Below are 18,467 nucleotides of genomic sequence, written 5' to 3'. Positions count from 1 at the left end.
TTAAATCTACAGGTAATACACTTCCCGTAGTTACCCCGTACAGAGCCCTCAGAATTAGTCCTGTGGATGCCCTAGCATACAATGAACCGTTTTCAGACCATTTTTTTGATTTACTTTAAACATAATTGACACCTAAACATTCTCATTGTGAATACTAGTGCACGTCCTATGTGTGGTACGTCTCTCATGCTGACATTTGTTACATTAATAATGCACAAAGAAGAGAATAGTGAGCACTTAATTTTCATGTAATTGGTGTTGTGAAAGATGGCAGCCAGAACAGAGGTATACGAATGTTAAAAAAACCCTCACCAGTATCCATAGGAAAAAAAATAATGAAATTTTACAATTGAACAACATAAAATCAGACTTCATAGTATAACTTTGCCACTATCAGATTCAGAGGACTACTAGCTACTTACTGGGAACGACGTTATAACATTCTTTATAGCTATAAATCATGAAAGGATGCTGTGTCTCTGGGAAAGCCATGGCCACAATCAGCATGGAAAACAACTCACTGTTTTATCTAGGTTATTCTTCCAGGGAACATTTTAATGTATTTGTTCCCCTGTTCAGTCTTAAGCGTTTGCTACATTATATGGCATTCTGTTTCAGGTGGATTATTAATCTTAGCCTGCAACTGTGCAGTTCAGTACAAATAGCAATATAGTTCAGATCAACTATAACTTGGCTAAGACACATCCATTGGCAATGTTTCGTTTGTTTCCTGTGCAAGATGCATATTTAGAGAAGGTAAGGATGTCATGGCATCCTTTGGAAAGAATAGGAGATGTAACTTCATCATGTTTTTACCCAGCACAATTTACTGTACATGTACTATCTGTCATGATAACTGAAAGCAATGGAATACATTGCAGGAAACTTAATACAGATATACTGGGAAATATGCAAGAATTTGGGCCTTAACAATATTATTTGAATATTTTGAATCTGTTGGTATGACCACGCTTTTAATGAAGACTATGTCAGCTCTTAGACTTTCAAATTACACAAGCTATCCTTTCATGGTAAGTACCATGGAGAAAAGTATTACAAAATGGTGTTGAAATTAATATTGTGTCATAAATAATCAATAGTGGGTGCCAAATTATGCAGAGAAATTTTTAAATGGGGATCCAAAGGCTTTCATGACCTGGCTGCAGAATTTTCTTCTGTATCCGCACATTAAATCCTGAGTGCAAGAGGAAGCCTTCTCACATGAGGGCAATGGACTGCTTAAAGGCAAGCTGACAGACAGGGAAGAAGAATTCAACATTTTAATATTTTATTTTTATTATTTGGTTTTATATATTTATTATATATGTATTTTATTAAGATTGGAATGGAATTCTACATACTGCGTTATTTCTAAAGTAGTCATAAAGACCTAAGTGTAACGTAACGATCCAGATGTCATCTTTCTTTCCCATTACCTGCTCCTGAGGTATTTAACTGATCATGTGCACACATCATCACAATTAATTTAAAGAGGCTGTTCCTTTACTGGAAAATGTACAACTGAAAGTCTACACACTGTAATTTTATGTCTCACGTTGAACTGACCAGTATATGCCAGTGGGGATCTTGCCTTGCAATAGCAATTGCAAAATTATGCATAAAAAAAGATGGGACTAATTTATAATTGAAAAATATAAAAAAAATTATAAATTTTTTAAATTTAAAAAATTTTAATTTTTTAATTCTAAAAATCCTTTTCCATGCAGTAAAAATCAAGACAAAATTAGAACTTTCCCAGAACGTGCCTGAACTATCACGATACATAACAGATTAGGGTTTATTGTTTGGAAGACAGACCAGCTGCAAAACAGAAAGCAAGATCCAATTCCCAATAAAATGGTCTCAGCTTCCCATTTTTAATGGAATTTTAGAGTTAGCAGCTCAGTTTCAAACAAAGCTCTCCTTAGATGCAGAAGTATCTAACTGAACATCAACCATGTTGGGAAAGGCCCAGAATTAGGGTTTCCTATTCCCTTGGCAGGTACCAAACCACAGCATTTTCACATAAAAGCAGTCAGGATCAGCTACGCCATGTATGTGATGACTTGGAAAAATTCTTAAAACCTACATGTTTCAAATGTGGCATGAACCACCTCACATACCCTGTGTCCTTTCAGAGACTTGAGCAGATCTCAGACCCTGGAGAACTTAGTTGCTATCTGCCCACGCCTGCCAGACACCAGAAGCAGCAGTCTGAAATCTCTTTGCCTTTAGGTTTTTTACTTCTCATATTCTAGTTTACTTCTGCTGTTACACCCAAAAAAGGCAAATGTCACTACATACTGACCTAAAAATGCCATTCTACGATGTATTATTTGTGAAATCTGATATCCAATATCCAAAGTAGCTATTACCATAAGATTGCTACTGTCTTAGTGAGTTGAACATAATTGTCTGCAAAGCCTTGTGTTTTGTAATCGGTTAGTACTCTTCCCCCACAACCATCCAAATCAAGACTAACTCATTTTTTCCAGAAATAATGATAAGATTTAAGTGCCTAACATAAACAGTTTTAAAAGTTACCTAGAATGTATTAATTTACCTATAAGGTAATTTCAGAAGTTTTCAAATGTACCACAAGCCTAAAGACCTCAACAGAATTCTGCTCGCTGCTGTATTTAGAGAGAACGGACAGATTTACATTCATTTTGGATATGAGACACTCCCATTACAAACAAGGAGACATAATACAGATACCAATGAGTTCTAGCAGAAGCCTTTTAGGATCCGCACAGGAGAAAAGCATAGCATACCCTATTATTTTTCAGGCAACATTTCATGTAGCAAATATATATATTTTTTAATTAGAACCAGTTTGGAGTTGGAAAAGATCTGTTATCAGTTACTTGCACCAAGGCTTAAATGAAATCCAGAGATACATTTTGATTTTTTAATAGGTTTTTTTCCAAAAGTTTTTTGTTTTGTTGGGATGTGGAACAAAAGTAAGATTTTATACTCAATTTCTGCTTGATGAAATAAATTCAAGCTTTAGTCATTAATAATTTAGATAATTTGTGATTCAATCTCTTCATTTGGAGTTACATTTTAAGTTGTATTATTATATTACAATTATACTTTAAATGGCTTTTTTTAACCTTTTTGTATAGAAATGGGAAGTTGTAACTATCTAGTTTTACATGGTAAGCCTCAAATATTTATCTTAGTCAAAATGATAAATCTGGATAAAGAATAATCATTTTTTGTCAACATTTTGCTGTTTTCTTTCAAATTATATAATCACCCTCCTCCTTTTATCTTAACGAAACCTGAAGCTTCCCATACAAGATTTTCTCAGCCATACCTTCTGGATGATCAAATTCGCTTTTCGAATAGAATATGTTTCAAGAAATTTGAAATTAAGTCTTTATGTAGTTTTTGAGAGTGCTCATAGGATTTTTTTCTTTGTTTAAGATGACTTCTAAAACATCTTCTGTATTAACTTGCATAATATTCCTATTTTGTACTGTATTGCAAAACTGATTGCAGAAAATTATTTTTTGTTCTTCAAGTTCCTTTATTGTTTCAATGGAATAAGAAAATCTCTGTCAGATCAGATTAAGTCAAAGCACAGCACAGCCTAGTTCAGCATGTTCTCTCAAAACAGTTGATACCAGATGCTTCAGAAGTGTTTAGAAAACCTTGGAAAATTCTGGAATAACATGATTACACAACTTCTAGCGCTTTTTTTCTTCTTTTTTTTTCCCCTAGGTACTTCTAGAGACCAGTTGATTTAATTTAAGTAATTTAGGAGATATCTTGTTTTTCTCTGTTTCCTCTCTGTGTATTACCTGATACTTACTAGAAAACATGGGCTTTATCTATGTGACCAAATTGCTTTTAAAAACACTAAAGTGAAGCTCTGTGACCGAGTATTCCAAATTTGCATCCAAGCTTTACATATTACCATGAGGGAAGTCCATCTAAAAGACAGATAATGTACTACTCTGAGACAACCCACTTTCAGTAGCCCTTCTTTCTTCACAGTAAATTGTTAATAACTGTTAACAGTATTCTTTAGAGTCTTGGAAGAATCAAATGTGCAGACACCTATCTAGAAAATGCTTGGAAATAACAAGCTATTCCAGCAAGCCTGCTTGCTGCAGTATCTAGTTTCATTGGCAAGAAAATCTGCTCTTTGTCAATCTCTTTACTTCTGGGAAGTGTGACTTGCAAACAGCTAACATGCTGCCTCCAAGATGTTCAGCAACAGTGGGTATTTGCTTACCCAGATTGCAGCAGAACAACAGGAAATACAACTGCATCTTCTTACAAGTACACATCAATTTGATTTTAATCCAGTGTTATACTGCAATATAGCCAATGTCCGGCCTGCAGCCACGTCTCTGATGTAAGAATGGACAAATCATGCTACAAATAATGAAAGAAGGAATTAAAGTCTTTTATGGAGACAAATGAATCTTAGTAGTACTCCCAGTGTCAGAATATAGCAAGCACTAACCAAGAAGAGTAAGAGGGGAAGACTGCGACCATGTGGACGGGTGATAGCTGTCAATGACAGAGGCAGAAAATCAAAGCACCCACGACGTGCATGATCAGGTCATGGATCATAGCAGAGAGCTGCACGTTCCCATGGGAGTCAAGAAGAAAGCTCAGAACGCTGCCCACTGCTGTTTCTGCTGTGCTCAGAGAGACAGGGCTTCAGGCACATTTCCTGGAAGGAATGAGGGTTCTTTCCAAGAAGTACCTGGATATTCTTCATAACAGGAACTATCCATCAAGGTCCTGAATAATAACAGCTGTCGAAAGCTGTGGGTCTGATAATTAACATTGTATAGCTTACAAGTACCTTACGATACCTAATAGTGCTTTCTAATATGATCTTAGTGGAATGTTATTGAAAGCTAGTTATAACACAAATGACATTTTTACCAGTGGTCCTCCACAATTTGTGTCATATATCTGATGAATGCTTTTAGCTTAACCTTTGTAATTGTTCTCCACTTCATTACCTCTGAAATGTCTAGTGACTGTGTTTGCATCTACTCTGCTTGAAGCATGCAGGTTATTTTGCTCGTATCTATAAATTAGACTTACCTATTTAAGACTAAACAGAAAACTCTCTAAACAGATATTTTGATGAAATTATTTATTTATTACTACAAATCCAATTTCCTGGTGCGATTTGTATGACAGGGTTTTTCCAGCAAAACTGATTTTCAGCAATAGTTAGCTGTTCAAGGTATTTTCAGAGTTCTTGATCATAAAGAAGGTATAATCTATACCAGTTTATGTGGCACATAGCAAGGCTAAATGCAGGAGTGAAAAAACTGTAACATGTTATGCAAGAGGCCAGATCTTTAATGGCCCTAATATGTATTCATTTAATGCTTCTTTCTTATAGCTTTAAAAAATTTGTAAGTGCCCCATAAATTTTCTCTTACCTTCTGCTTTAGATTACATAAAAAAAGATCCTAAAAGCTCAGTCTATCCAGCTGCACAACTAGTTCCTAGATCCAAGTTATTCTCTAATAGCTATTTTCAGTGTTGATTTTTATTGCAGGGAAATTAAATATAGAGCAATTACGGTCCTGGGCAGAAACATTACAAACTCATATTATCTGCTTTATCTCATTGAAACAGATAGTGCTCATTGAAACAAATATTTCTCATTGAAACAGATATTTTAGGTGCACAAAATTTTTTCTAATAAAGTAGCCTCGCAAAATCCCAGTTTCACCATTCTGCCATCATAAGATTAAATTAAATCTCCATAAACCAGATGCCCTATATTGAGAAGAGTATTATTTTCTAAGTGTGTTTCAACTGCCATAAAACAGGTTTAGTAAATAAAGTTGTGGAGAGTGTTCCAGTAACCAGCTCTCACAGATTTCCACGTCAAGCGGTCATACTGCAAGTCTTTCTTCTCCCATTTCCCTCTGTAATCCCCACACAGGTGCTGAAACAATTCTCATTCCTGCTGGGTGGGTCTGATTTCCTCCTCACACCTTAGCACACAGACAAAGTAAACTCTCATTTCAACTCAGCTCCTACCATATTGCATATGAAATGGCTAAATCACTAGGAGAAACCTTTCTTCCTGCCTTTCTTCATTCCAACAGATACAAGGTTAATTGTAACGTCTGAGTAATATACTTTGTTGAGGTGGCCTTTCCATTAACTTAATTTTTAGAATAGACCTTCTCTTTAAAAACAAACACCCATAAATAATTCAAAATATTTGAAAGACATTTTCTTGTATGTTGAATGCCCACAGACATTAGCAGGAACAACACTGCAGATTATTACTTTTTACTTACTTGAAAAAAGTACAAGGCAGAACAAAATACATGGATTACAGGAGCACAACAACGCAAGTGAAGACTTACAACTGATAGGAGGCATTTAGGGGTTTGTTTAGATTAAGTCCTTTCTAAAGAGCTTTAGGGCAAAGCTTTTGACTGAGCTATGGCATCGCCTGTTATTTTGTGCACACTTCCTTTGATAAAGTCAGTTTCTGCTGGGACAGATAAACCTGAGCCTGTAGCCCAGGGGATATGTTGAGAGCAAGTTCTCTTCTAACCCCACAGAGTAAGTGTGAACAGCACAATAAATCACAAAGACTAATGCTCACAGAAGTGGGTGAAGTTAATTCTTTGTTTTCCCCAGCGCAGTAATAAATTAAAGCAGTCAAACTACAAAATGAAGTGCAGGATGGTGAGACTATTTCTGTTAATTTAAGACCTGATCCAAAGGGGTTTTTTTCAGAATTTTTCCTGCCCTTCTTGTTTTCCTTTTGATTTCTTTTCATCATTTTCCAGCTTCATCATGCTATCTGCTTTCTCCCAGAAGTGTAATTACCAGAGGGACTCAAGAAGGGATGCTGGCTCTTCACTATCCCTAACTTCATAGGGACTGGAAAATCTCTTTTCACTATGATGCCCCGATCAATGTTTCTAATTTTAGCTGGCTAAAGAGCAAGCAGCGCTCACTACAGCCTGTTAAAACTCAGGAAGATCTGGTGCCTACTGCACTTCCCACTGATAGATGACCAAGATCAGTCAGTGTTACACTTGAGCCCATATTTAACTCAGGGATAAGAGAGAAGTGTGGCAAGAGGAGGACGGGGAAGGACAGTGACTTACTGCTTCTGTTCTGGTTTTCTAATTATTTAGGTGCCCCTGACCATTCCAGCCACGTTGCATTTTCCAAGCAACATGCAAAGCATGTCTATGATATGACAAGAGATAATTTTGAGAAGATGGACAGCCATCACACATGTTACTACCTTTGCAAAAGAAGTTCTGGTCTTGTTATTCAGCACTTGGTACTATCCAAACTAGCCCACAACATTTCAACCAGCTGCATAAAAATTGCTCTTAACACTTCCTCTATAATCCTTTCATGGATGGGTAAATAATCCAGTTGCATGTCCCACTGTTCTTCTGAAAGGACTTAAAATAAATCATGTATTTCTAATGCCAGTAAATAATATGCTTTAAGATGACAAGGACTTAAAAGCTTGAGGAGTTATGATTGAAAACTTATGTTCTGAAAATACATGAAGGGAGCACAGACTCATAGAATCATTAAATAGTGCAGACTGTCAGTATGGATTGAACTGGGCTAATAAGCATTGAATCATAGAATCACTTAGGTTGGAGAAGACATTTAAGATTATTAAGTCCAACCATTAACCCAGCACTGCCAAGTCCACCCCTAAACCATGGACATATGCATTGCATCTACGTGTTTTTTAAACACCTCCAGGGACAGTGATTCCACCACATCTCTGGGCAGCTTGTTCCAGTGCTTGACAACGCTTTCAGTGAAGGAATTTTTCTTAATATCCAATCTAAACCTACCATGGTATAACTTGAGGACATTTCCTCTCGTCTTAATGGTTGTTACTTGGGAAAAGAGACCAACACCCACCCTTCTACAATGTCCTTTTAGGCAGTTGTCGAGTGTGATAACGTCTCACCTGAGCCTCCTTTTCACCAGGCCAAACAATCCCAGTTCCATCAGCCGCTCCTCATAAGACTTGTGCTCTAGACCCTTCACCAGCTCGCTGCCCATCTCTGGACATGCTCCAGCACCTCAATGTCTTTCCTGTAGTGAGAGGCCCAAAACTGAACACAGGATTTGAGATGTGACCTCACCAGTGCTGAGCACAGGGGGACAATCACTTCCCTTGTCCTGCTGGCCACACTGTTTAAGATACAAGCCAGGATGCTGGTGGCCTTCTTGGCCACCTGGGCACACTGCTGGATCATGTTCAGCCAGGTGCCAACCAGCTCCTCCAGGCCCTTTCCCACCAGGCAGCTCCCCAGCCCATCTGCCCCAAGCCTGTAGAGTTACGTGGGGTTGCAGTGACCCATGTGTAGGACCTGGGATTTCTCCTTGTAGAAAATCATGGAATTGGCTTTGGCCCATCAATCCAGCCTGTCCAGATCTGTCTGTAGAGCCTTCCTACCTTCAAGCAGATCAACATTCCTGCCCAGCTTGGTGTCATCTGCAAACGTACTGAGGGCACATTCTATCCCCTTGTCCGATCGTTGATAAAGACATTAAACAGGACTGGTCCCAATACTGAGCCCTGGGGAACACCACTTGTGGCAAACCCCCTACATCCCTGGGGCACACCTGAGGTGAAACAGCTTCTGGGAAACGGCTACTTGGCACTTTTACCTGGAGGACTAAGCAAGCTGCTTGTATTCAAAGATGTTACTGCCCAGAACCCAGGAAATACTTTGCAGATTAAACAGCAATGCTAATATTCCAACAGCCTCTATCCAACATTGCTTACGCCCAGATTCATCTTACTTATACTAGCAAAGTACAGTCAATCTTCTCCCCACACTGGCCAGCTCCTCTCCAGTCTGCTCATCAGCCTTATGTACATTCACCTGTACATAAGACGAGGCACTGTAGGTAGTATAAATACTCAAGATCTTTTTCCTCAGATAATACAGGCTTCACTGTGCACGAGGGATTGCTCACACACCATGAATCTGTTGGCTGTCTTTCAGCATTCACTTGCAGGCTTCCCTAGACTCAGAGTTGCTACACAGGGCTCTCGTATTTGGGTTGGGATGAACCATTGCTGGGTTGTCACCTGTTTCTTGTTTTTTTGTAGTAGATTTCCACCTAACATAGCAGCTTGCCTCTTTACCATCAGATACATATATATAACTCCTTATACCTTTATCACAATTTTCATTTTGATTAACTGCCTGTCCTGGAAATAATGAAGAGCTGTGGTAATGACACTTGGACCCATATAGGTGAGGGTCCAGTGAGCCCTGGCTTTTTCTTCTCTATCTTCAAAGAAATCTCTCAGTATATCTTCTTCTATTGTGAAGCCTGAGGCTACAGGATGCTTGAAGTGGCCTAAGTCAGACGCCAAAGTCCACACCATGGGTGAGAGCTGTACAGCATTCTGGTTAAGGCAGATTTCTGACAGGCCTTTGACAGTTGTCTCCTTTTTCTGAGAACTGATGGTGGGAGCTTGGCTGCTCCCTGAAATCCATGGAGGTAATCCATATAGCTCTTTGCTCCCTTTTCCTGCCATATTCTGTTTTGGGTGGAAAATACTTTCCACTGGTCTAGATGTAGCCCTTTTTCACCAGTCACAGCATGATGTTTCGGTACACCCTGTTCATCTTTTATGTCAGCCCTGGTGTGGAAAGCTGTATGGTGGCAAGCAGTGAACACATTTCACTCCATACTGGCTTAACATCTGTGAAGAAGTGTTCTCTTTGCCACTGTGGCCATGGGCCATGGCTTCAAGAGATAAAATGCTTTGCCATCCCATAACAGTCCAATGGAAGGCTCTTAATTTTAATCTGAGGAATGATTCTCGTATTTATTTGGCCTTGTATAGGGCATTAGAGAGCGAGCTGTGTACCAAAGGTCAAAATGAAATTTTGACACTTGAATATATAACAATATGTAAGACATTCTACAGAAGAAGGAAAAGAAGTGTGCATAAATAGGGACAAAAGGAATGGAGTGACTTCAGTTTATTTCCTGAAGGCATCTTGAAATTCTGAGATTCCATTGTTTTCTAAAAGATGAAAGAGAACTCAGACATTCCCAATAAAGACCCACTCATGCAAAATACTCTCCTAAGGGGAACTGGCCATGTGGCCTGAGGAACTTCCAGCACAATTAAAGGCAACCAATCAATTTGGAAAATGGCCCACCTGCAACTTAGCAGTTGAATGGAAGTCTAAAAGATACGGAGTACATTTAAGAACTCATCATCAGCTTTCAGACTTTGATGGTGAGTACACTGGATGTGCTTTTACCTGCTCTTGGCAGGTGCCTGATCAGGCAGCAGGTGGTTCTTCATAGAGGACCTTCATGGTGTTTTGAAGGGCAATGTTTCTTACATCCTAAGGGGAGTAGTTACTAATCTAGATCAAAAAAAGTGCCTAAGGTTTGGGCTGAGGGGCAGGGCAGCATCAACCACCACAGAACTCTCAAATGGCAGTTCATTTTCTCTTCTCTGAGAAGCTTCAACAGGGTGGCATTATCTTTTGTTGTGTGTACATCCAGTAGTTTTTCTTACAATATTATTGGACCAGCTTCAGGATGGGGAAGCTTTAAATATCCCTGTATGATGAGTATTTTTATTAAATTATGAAATTGAATAGCCTATCTTTTTGCAAGCATGAGCTGTTTATATGCTAAACTCTACAGTGAAGGTCTGTGACTCATAGGTAGGTGGCATCCTTCCATGTTATGTTAGAAATGTTACATCATTATATTTGCTATAAAAACAGAAACTGGGAGTGCTATTTCACTATTTTTGATAAGAGGTTTTGTCTTCACTATATATGATTTTCCTATTTTTAAGTTTAGAAAGCTGTTATTGAAATGATGCATACATATTAAAACTAAATATGCACCCATAAAGCCTTGGACAAGTTAACACAGATCTGGTCAGTGTCATGGTCACTGTTGAGTGGTGTATCAGCAAAGACAGTTCAGATCACCGCAAATCAAGCTCACCATTAGCTTCCAGACCATGCACATTCTCTGTAATTGCCAGGCAGCTGGGAAGTCAGGGAATCTCTTCATGTCAGTGAATGTCAGGTGGCTTAAGCACTGCAACACAGGACGCCTGGCCGACTGAAAACTTGGAACAAAGACACCCACGGTTTACCAGTTCCCAGGCTCTTCACCCAGGCTGTTGAAATGGTCCGATAAGACAACTTGAAGGCTGAGGACATCCAGCAAATTTGTAACAGTCGGTAACGCACATTAATATTTTATTTCTGCTCTTTAGGTTCTTCCGTTTCTGAAAAATGCTGGCAGAAATGCCATTCACCCAGTAGATTTACCAGGTGCAATATAACTGAACTGTTTCTGTCAACACAAGAGGGAGCACAGACACATCTATCAAATTGACACAGTCCCTGCACTTGATGAGCTCAGTGGAATGAGTCTTCCACCTCCAGTTTTTGTAATGCCAGTGAGTGATGAATCAGAGATATTTTTGACATCTGAAAGCAATTCAAGGTGAGAGAACCAAGAAGACTGGTATTTGCCAGTCAGAACTATAAATAAACTTTTCAGCACTAAGACTCCTCCAAAACTATTTCAATAGACTAAAATTTTATGGATAGCTATTCCCTAAGGAAAGGAATGCTATCTGTATTCTAAAGTGTGTCACGTCCTCATAGATGCAGTCATGGAGACAGCAGGTAGGACTTTGGCTTCCTCCACAACCACCATAGATCTATCTTTGTTCCTTATGCTATTGATAGGATTTTCAGACCTGACTCAGTGTTTTCTGGTTTTAGAATTAGAGAAATTAATTAAGTTGATAGGATTTTTTGCAGTGAATCATGTTCTTAGAAAGGCTAATGAGTCAAGATATTAGCTTGCAATGACATCAGTGTAAGTTTACTCGATGACTAGGTATATACTCTAACTTGAAGTCACACAGCATTTCAGCAGAAAAAGTGACTCATGTTTTCTATACAATCAGTAGTATGTAATTGTCATTGACAGTTAATGACATATAAAGTTTTCTGTATGTGATGCGACAGACAGTAAACAACTTGAAAAGGAAATGAGGGCTAGCCTCTATTTTCAGACATAACAATATCAGCAATATTGGTAACATTAGCAGTTTGGCTGGATTTACACAGATCAATATGAGAACGACTGAAGACCTCAATGGACTTTAGCACTTCTGAAGGGTAGAAGTTAAATGTGCATCAGCCACATTTCCACTACAGCAAACAAGCAAGACTAAAGTGAACTAGCCAAATATTCTTTGTTGATCAATGATAGCCATCAAAAATAACATAAAAAGTAAACTAGATATAAAGGCAAGATTGAAAAGGTAAATGACAGTAAAGGGAATTGTTTGTCTTGTACACTATAGTAACAGTACATTCTACAGAAAGCATTTTTGCTCTCTGAATGACAGAACATTTAACACATCAATAGTAAAACATTTTGGGACATTGTGTGGACAATTCTACAGATTAAGTATCGTGATTTTGATGGAGTTGATTTATGCCAACATACCCAAGTGTAGGATGCTTTTATAAGGGTCAATCAGAAACATGACTGATCATATGATGGGAGAATTGAACAAAGGAATAAATATTTTACTGTCCTGTTCATCTTTTTATAAAATATGAATAAACCTTTGAAATACATTATGTGGACAGAAAAGAAAACTGTCATGCCTGAACTTCCCCTGTAGTTATTGTAAATCCAAGATGTTCTTGATCACAGCTAAAATATTCCTACATGGTAAAGAACTTATTTAAAATTTAATTTTCAGAGAAGTTCCTGATGAGAAGTGCAAAGACCAGAGATAATTCAAAGCAGTAACTGCTCATCTTTCTTGAAATGTCCAGTCTTGGGGAAATGCTGAATAACCACGTACTCCTCTTTACCTGCTTGGTAATAAAGCAATGCATGCATGATCTAGCACAGCTATGAAGGACCTACTTTTTTGTATGGAGGGACCCCAAATAATACTTGCTTCAAAACACACTAAATTAAGGTTGGTTCTTTCATCATTCCTGTGCAATAAATAGCACTATTCTAATGTTTGATGAGTGAGATACTACCTATTAAATATGAATGGGAAAATCAACTCTATAGGGCAAACAGGAAGATATTTTTGTTGATACATCATTTCATTGACACCGGTGTTTGTGCACCTTTTTACATATATAATTTAAATATTGGCAAAGAAACCACCAAGGATGTAAAAAGCAGCAGGGTTAATGCAGGTGACACTGTTTTATAATACCCACAACATATTTAAACTCTTATTTTTGAATACAGTCTTTAAACAATTTACTCAGCTTTTCTACATCCAAAATACTTTAGTTTAGATTTAATCATAGCTTTTGTTGCAAGTTTACTATTCAGAAAATTTATGTGAAATAAGTTCTGCCTGGGAGAACTATTCTTTTTCTTTCTGCTTATCTTCTTTCCTTTTTGTTATTTTTTTCCAGGATATCTGCCTTTATTAAAAAGATAAAAATAAATAGTTGAATGAATTAGAAACAAATATATTCTATTTTTGTCCATGGATAAACTGACATTTCAGGTGATCATACAGATATTCATATGAGAAAAGGAAACAGAAACTAGTTATATGGAGAAGAGACCATTTATGTGATCATGGATAGAAATAAATTGTTATTAGACAGAATTATCACACTTGTAATAATCCTAGAAGATGTAATAATAACTAAGTCAAATTCACTTCACCTAGCTTTAGTTGCCTAGAGGATGATATGTAGCCTAGTGCAGTTTTCTTAAAGTCAATTGACTGAAAAAAATACCCCCAGCTCTTGAAACAGATATCTATGGTAGATAAAATAATTTCCTTTCTATAGATGCTTCTTTTTCTCTGTCATTTGTTGAGGCAGGTTGGTTCACTAACTTAAATTGGAAAAATAAAGTTAGGTCAGGTAAATTCAGTCAAGTCTAACTTTAGGGAATTTCTGAAAAAGTTAGTGGGTGTAACTGAGAGCCAACTGGATCTGTGATCTGTTTTTACCTGTGCAACTAAGAAATGTAAGCAATCCCAAACACAAATGTCTACATGATCGAGCCAGGGTCAAGACCTTCAAAACACCATGTCCATGATCCACGTTGATGATATACGTCCATGATACGCAGCTGGACTCCAGCCATACTATCTTACCCCCACTGCAGACAGCATGTTGGCAGATATTACTGAAGACACACCATAATATTCTCATCATGGCAAATCTCTTTGGCTATAGAAGTCATTAACGTACCTTCTGTCAGTCCTTTTCTGCTTTTTTTTTTGGCAATGCATTTATCTTACCTTCTATCAGCTTCCCCGTCTGCTCTGCATTGCCCCCAGGCAAGATCTTGGCAATGTAAGCTCCAATTTCCCCACTGCTTCCTGGAATTTCTTTCCCACCTACAACTCGGATTCCCAGTCCATTGCCTGTGATCAAAAGAAAGAGAAAACTTTAATCAGAGATAAGGCAATGAATAATTCACTGGAAAGAGCAGAACAAGTCATCAGAGGGTACTGTAGGAATGCACCAATAACTTCCAGCTATGGTTGGAAGATGAAGGTTAACTGCAGTCACATCCACTGCTTTCCCAAAGACTTTAATTTGGGTAGAAGCACCTCAGTGAAGGAAAAGATCTTGAGTAACTACTGCATGACAGACATAGCAGAAAGAATTGATTTATTAATTTGCTTCGAAGCCAATCCTACCTTCTTCCAACAGCCTTACTGTACTGAAAGGGACTATTTGCATGGCAAACCTATTTCAAGAAACCCATCATTTGCAGTATTATTCAAATTGCATTAAATGGCTAGAAATCCACATGAAGTGTGGATTCAAAGGATAGCTTTATCATATGCCTAAAACATGCATGCAACATAGCTGAAAATTTATAGTAACGGAGCTTTTTGATTCACATAAATATGGAGCCAGAGATCATTCAGCTCCAGCAGCAAAGCATGTACATTTACATGAACATATATTTAGCAGATGCTATTATTTTCCTTAATTATTTGCTTTTAATTGACATCTTTTACATCAAAGAATGCACAAATTATCGAAATGAAAAAAACCTTACAATTGGTCTGTGCAAAGCATCAGTAAATCTAACATATTTCCCTCCTTTTTTAAAAAACTACAAAGAAAAAACCATTTTGATCACTCAGATGATTTTGGCTGGAGAGAAGCAGATCACTATTCTCCTTTATGTACAGAACAATGAGAGCGAAAACAAGAGCTTAAAAAATAGTCTTATAAAGCTAATATTATGTATTTGCAAACTTGTCAAGCTATCTTGCTTTTGTTAAAAAAAAAACCAACACCAACACTTCCCATACAAGAAAAACAAATGTATTCTTTGAAGAAAATTTCCTATGAGATGATTCATACTTTCACCTGGGAATGTAAAGGCTGATTTTCCCACCTCTATTGTAATGGCTAAATAATTAATTTTCAAGTTATTAATTTAATAAGACCAACTTGCTGAGTGATTAGACTATTCAGCTATAGGGAGCTCACCACACAATCCCTTTGTAAAGCTTTATCTTTTTAGATTAAAGTTTTACCTCATGATGCTATTGGTGTTTGATAAGTCAGCCCTGCGTTTGTTTTAGAAGCAAGATAGCCACATCGAGTTTCTGGCCAAAAAAGTTTCCATTATTTTTTTCTATCCCAGTTCAGCTAAATCTAAGTCCTTTGTGCCTCAGCTTTCCTCAGAATTGCATATTAGATGTTTTCCAGACAAGCATTTTCTTTTCTTTTGGAAGATGTTTGGTGTTCAGATGCGTGCGGATACATACACCTGTATCTTCAGATGCATACATATATATAAATATATTGTACAGTGCAATATAAAGGCAAGGAAGGCCACCTTGGTAGACTCATGACTTAAGGGGTTTAGCAGGGATTAACATGGAAACAGCTCATCCCACCACTGGAGGCCTAGACCAAAGGACCAAAATGCTGTATCCCCCTAAGACAGATGATGGGTACAGACCAGACTGGGGAGATGGCATACTTCCATGAGATCTACTTTTTGTGATGCAATGTAACACAGTTTGGGTGGGGATCAGTGATGGGATGACCACTGGTGATGTGCTATCAGCATACAGAACTCTTAGTGAACGGTCTCAGCATGGGCTGATGGCCAAGGATGAGTTTCAGGGTGTTGTAGGGATACGCCACGATCCGGTTGAGGGCTACTGTATGATAAATGGTGTGACAGACCTTGAGTTTTCACAAGGGATGATCAGGATTCTTTGCAGACCAGATCTTGTACTGTTTGTTCACCACAGTATGTAACAGAAGAAACCGATTTTGGTATGGCACTACTGGGAGTGCAGGCAGGAGTTTTATACACATATGTTGAACTGGATTATAGTTATATACAAGTTTGAGATAAAGTTCAGACCTGTCATATAAACCCATTTCAGTGCCTGTATTTTATTATTATTATTTTAACTTGTGTGCTGATATTGCTGATATTTAGTCTTGATACATTCAAAACAGGTAAGAGTTTTAGGGAATATGCAAACTCAACTTTATGACAACATGAACAATACATCTGTAAGTTACAACTGTAAAAGATTTGATATGGCAAGAATGTCCTCTCAAGTTTACTTTGGTTTTTTTGTCCAGTGCAAACTGGCCAGTAAAAAACCCACTATGAAACATGTGCAGGCACGTCTAAGTATCTTCAGTAGTTGTGAATCTTCAGCTTATAGCATGAAATTTGCTATTGAGTTCCCTGAATTTTTTGCTAAAAATTGTAGCCAGTTTGCCCCCTCTCTCTGTGTTTGTCTTCTTTTTTGTAATTAGGAGACCTGAGAACATCTTTAAAAAAGTCAGCTTCTTGTAAGACTTTACACCTGGGAACGTAAAGTAATGCAAATGTAATGCAAAAGAATGGAAGACTTTTTAAGCCTTTCTTTGGACATAACAGGTGAACAGTTGTCTCTCTTTTAACAGCCAATTAAGAATTGGGAAAGTATAAATATTTCAGCTAGAGAAGGGCCCTCTAAACAACACGTAAAGGGACCCACATAATAAACATAAAACAATACCATCTAAATACTCAAGCTAATTACAGGCATGGGGAATATAATTAAATTTCTGCTACAAGATATATCCATCAGGGTAGTTAATATCCCTTTAATTATAAACTTGGTATGGATGATAATTGATTAACTAAACATGTTGCTGCTTGGCTTGTTTCGAACACAAATTGTTTGATATACAGAAAGGATGCTGTGTTTTAAACAACAGCTATATTGTCACTCTGGGGCTGTGCTATGGGTAATTCTAAGATTATTTTTATTGAGGAGAATAATTTTTCAGTGTAATTGGAACAAACTGCATAGTTATTTGAAATTATTTCCTTATTTTCATGAAATCTTGTAATTTAGTACTGGTAAATAATGACTTGATAGAGAAAGCAAACTCCCCATTCTAAGGATAGGTCTAAATGTCCTTTACAATCGTTGAAAAATACAGTCTTTTAAAAAAAACAACACCTTGTTGCATAAAGCAAATGCATACACCTATGAAAGCATGTAAACAGTCCATTAGGACTCAAATTCATATGGGCTGCTCTACACATTTATCAAAGGACTTCTGATCAAACACTATGGAAAGACTCATTAACATGTTACAGATCTGAGGCTCGCAACTGGGAATTACTAAATTCAGTAAATCCAGTAAACAACTATTCTTATACAATGCAACAAATGAACACAGCAACTAATTCTTAACTCACACGATCGACACACGGGCTTTTGAAGACATCAGTAGGACTGGATGCTTTCCATCACGTAGGGGAGTAATTCCAAAGGGCTGGAGTTTTTGCATGATACGCTACACTAGTGTCTCTACCTCTGACAGCTTAATTGTAACAGAATGGCAGAGAGGTGGCTTGCCATATAAATGAGCGCACAAGACACTTGATCTCAGAGGCCATTCAATGGACAACCACGCTAGATAACTTTGACAATCATGGCCTAGATTGGTTCCAATTTTGAAAATCTACAGTGTCCAGCCATATTACTGCTAATAAACCCAATTATTTCCTACACCTATATAGACGGATTTTTATTCCTAGACACTTTGAAGAAGCTTGTGATTTTATATTTGCAGGTCTTCGAGTCAAACGCATGACTGACATTATGTACTAAGTAGGAGCATGCTTGCTAAGGGACAGCCGCAGGGAGGGGTCTACCTGTGTGTGTTCGTACATGGTTTTGCTGAACAATTCAGAGGGTATTTAATTTAATTTCACCTGCTTGTACTAAATTAGAAAACAGTACCCCATTATTACTATGTCGCAAAAATGTTACTAGAAGAAAAAAGTTAGCTTAAGTTACCAAACATACCATTCCTGGCAGTCAGAATGAATGAGCTACTTTCTGCCCAGTGAACTTTAAGTGCTCCATTCTGGCTGACAAAGAAATATTGCTT

General features: G+C 37.7%; 1 protein-coding gene across 6 annotated transcripts in view; it reads right to left on the bottom strand.

The window, feature by feature from the left end:
- PCLO (piccolo presynaptic cytomatrix protein) overlaps positions 1-18,467 on the bottom strand; it is a 402,813-nt gene that overhangs the window by 117,170 nt on the left and 267,176 nt on the right. For all 6 annotated transcript variants that reach the window (XM_037389894.1, XM_037389895.1, XM_037389896.1 and 3 more), the window contains exon 10: positions 14,321-14,446. In XM_037389894.1, coding sequence (XP_037245791.1) covers positions 14,321-14,446 — 126 coding nt within the window. The remainder of the gene's footprint in view (positions 1-14,320; positions 14,447-18,467) is intronic.

The sequence above is a fragment of the Falco rusticolus genome, chromosome 5 (genome assembly GCF_015220075.1).
Source record: "Falco rusticolus isolate bFalRus1 chromosome 5, bFalRus1.pri, whole genome shotgun sequence".
NCBI classification, from domain to species: Eukaryota; Metazoa; Chordata; class Aves; order Falconiformes; family Falconidae; genus Falco; species Falco rusticolus.
Note: the sequence above shows the minus strand (reverse complement) of the source record. Positions and strands in the feature narration are given on the sequence as shown.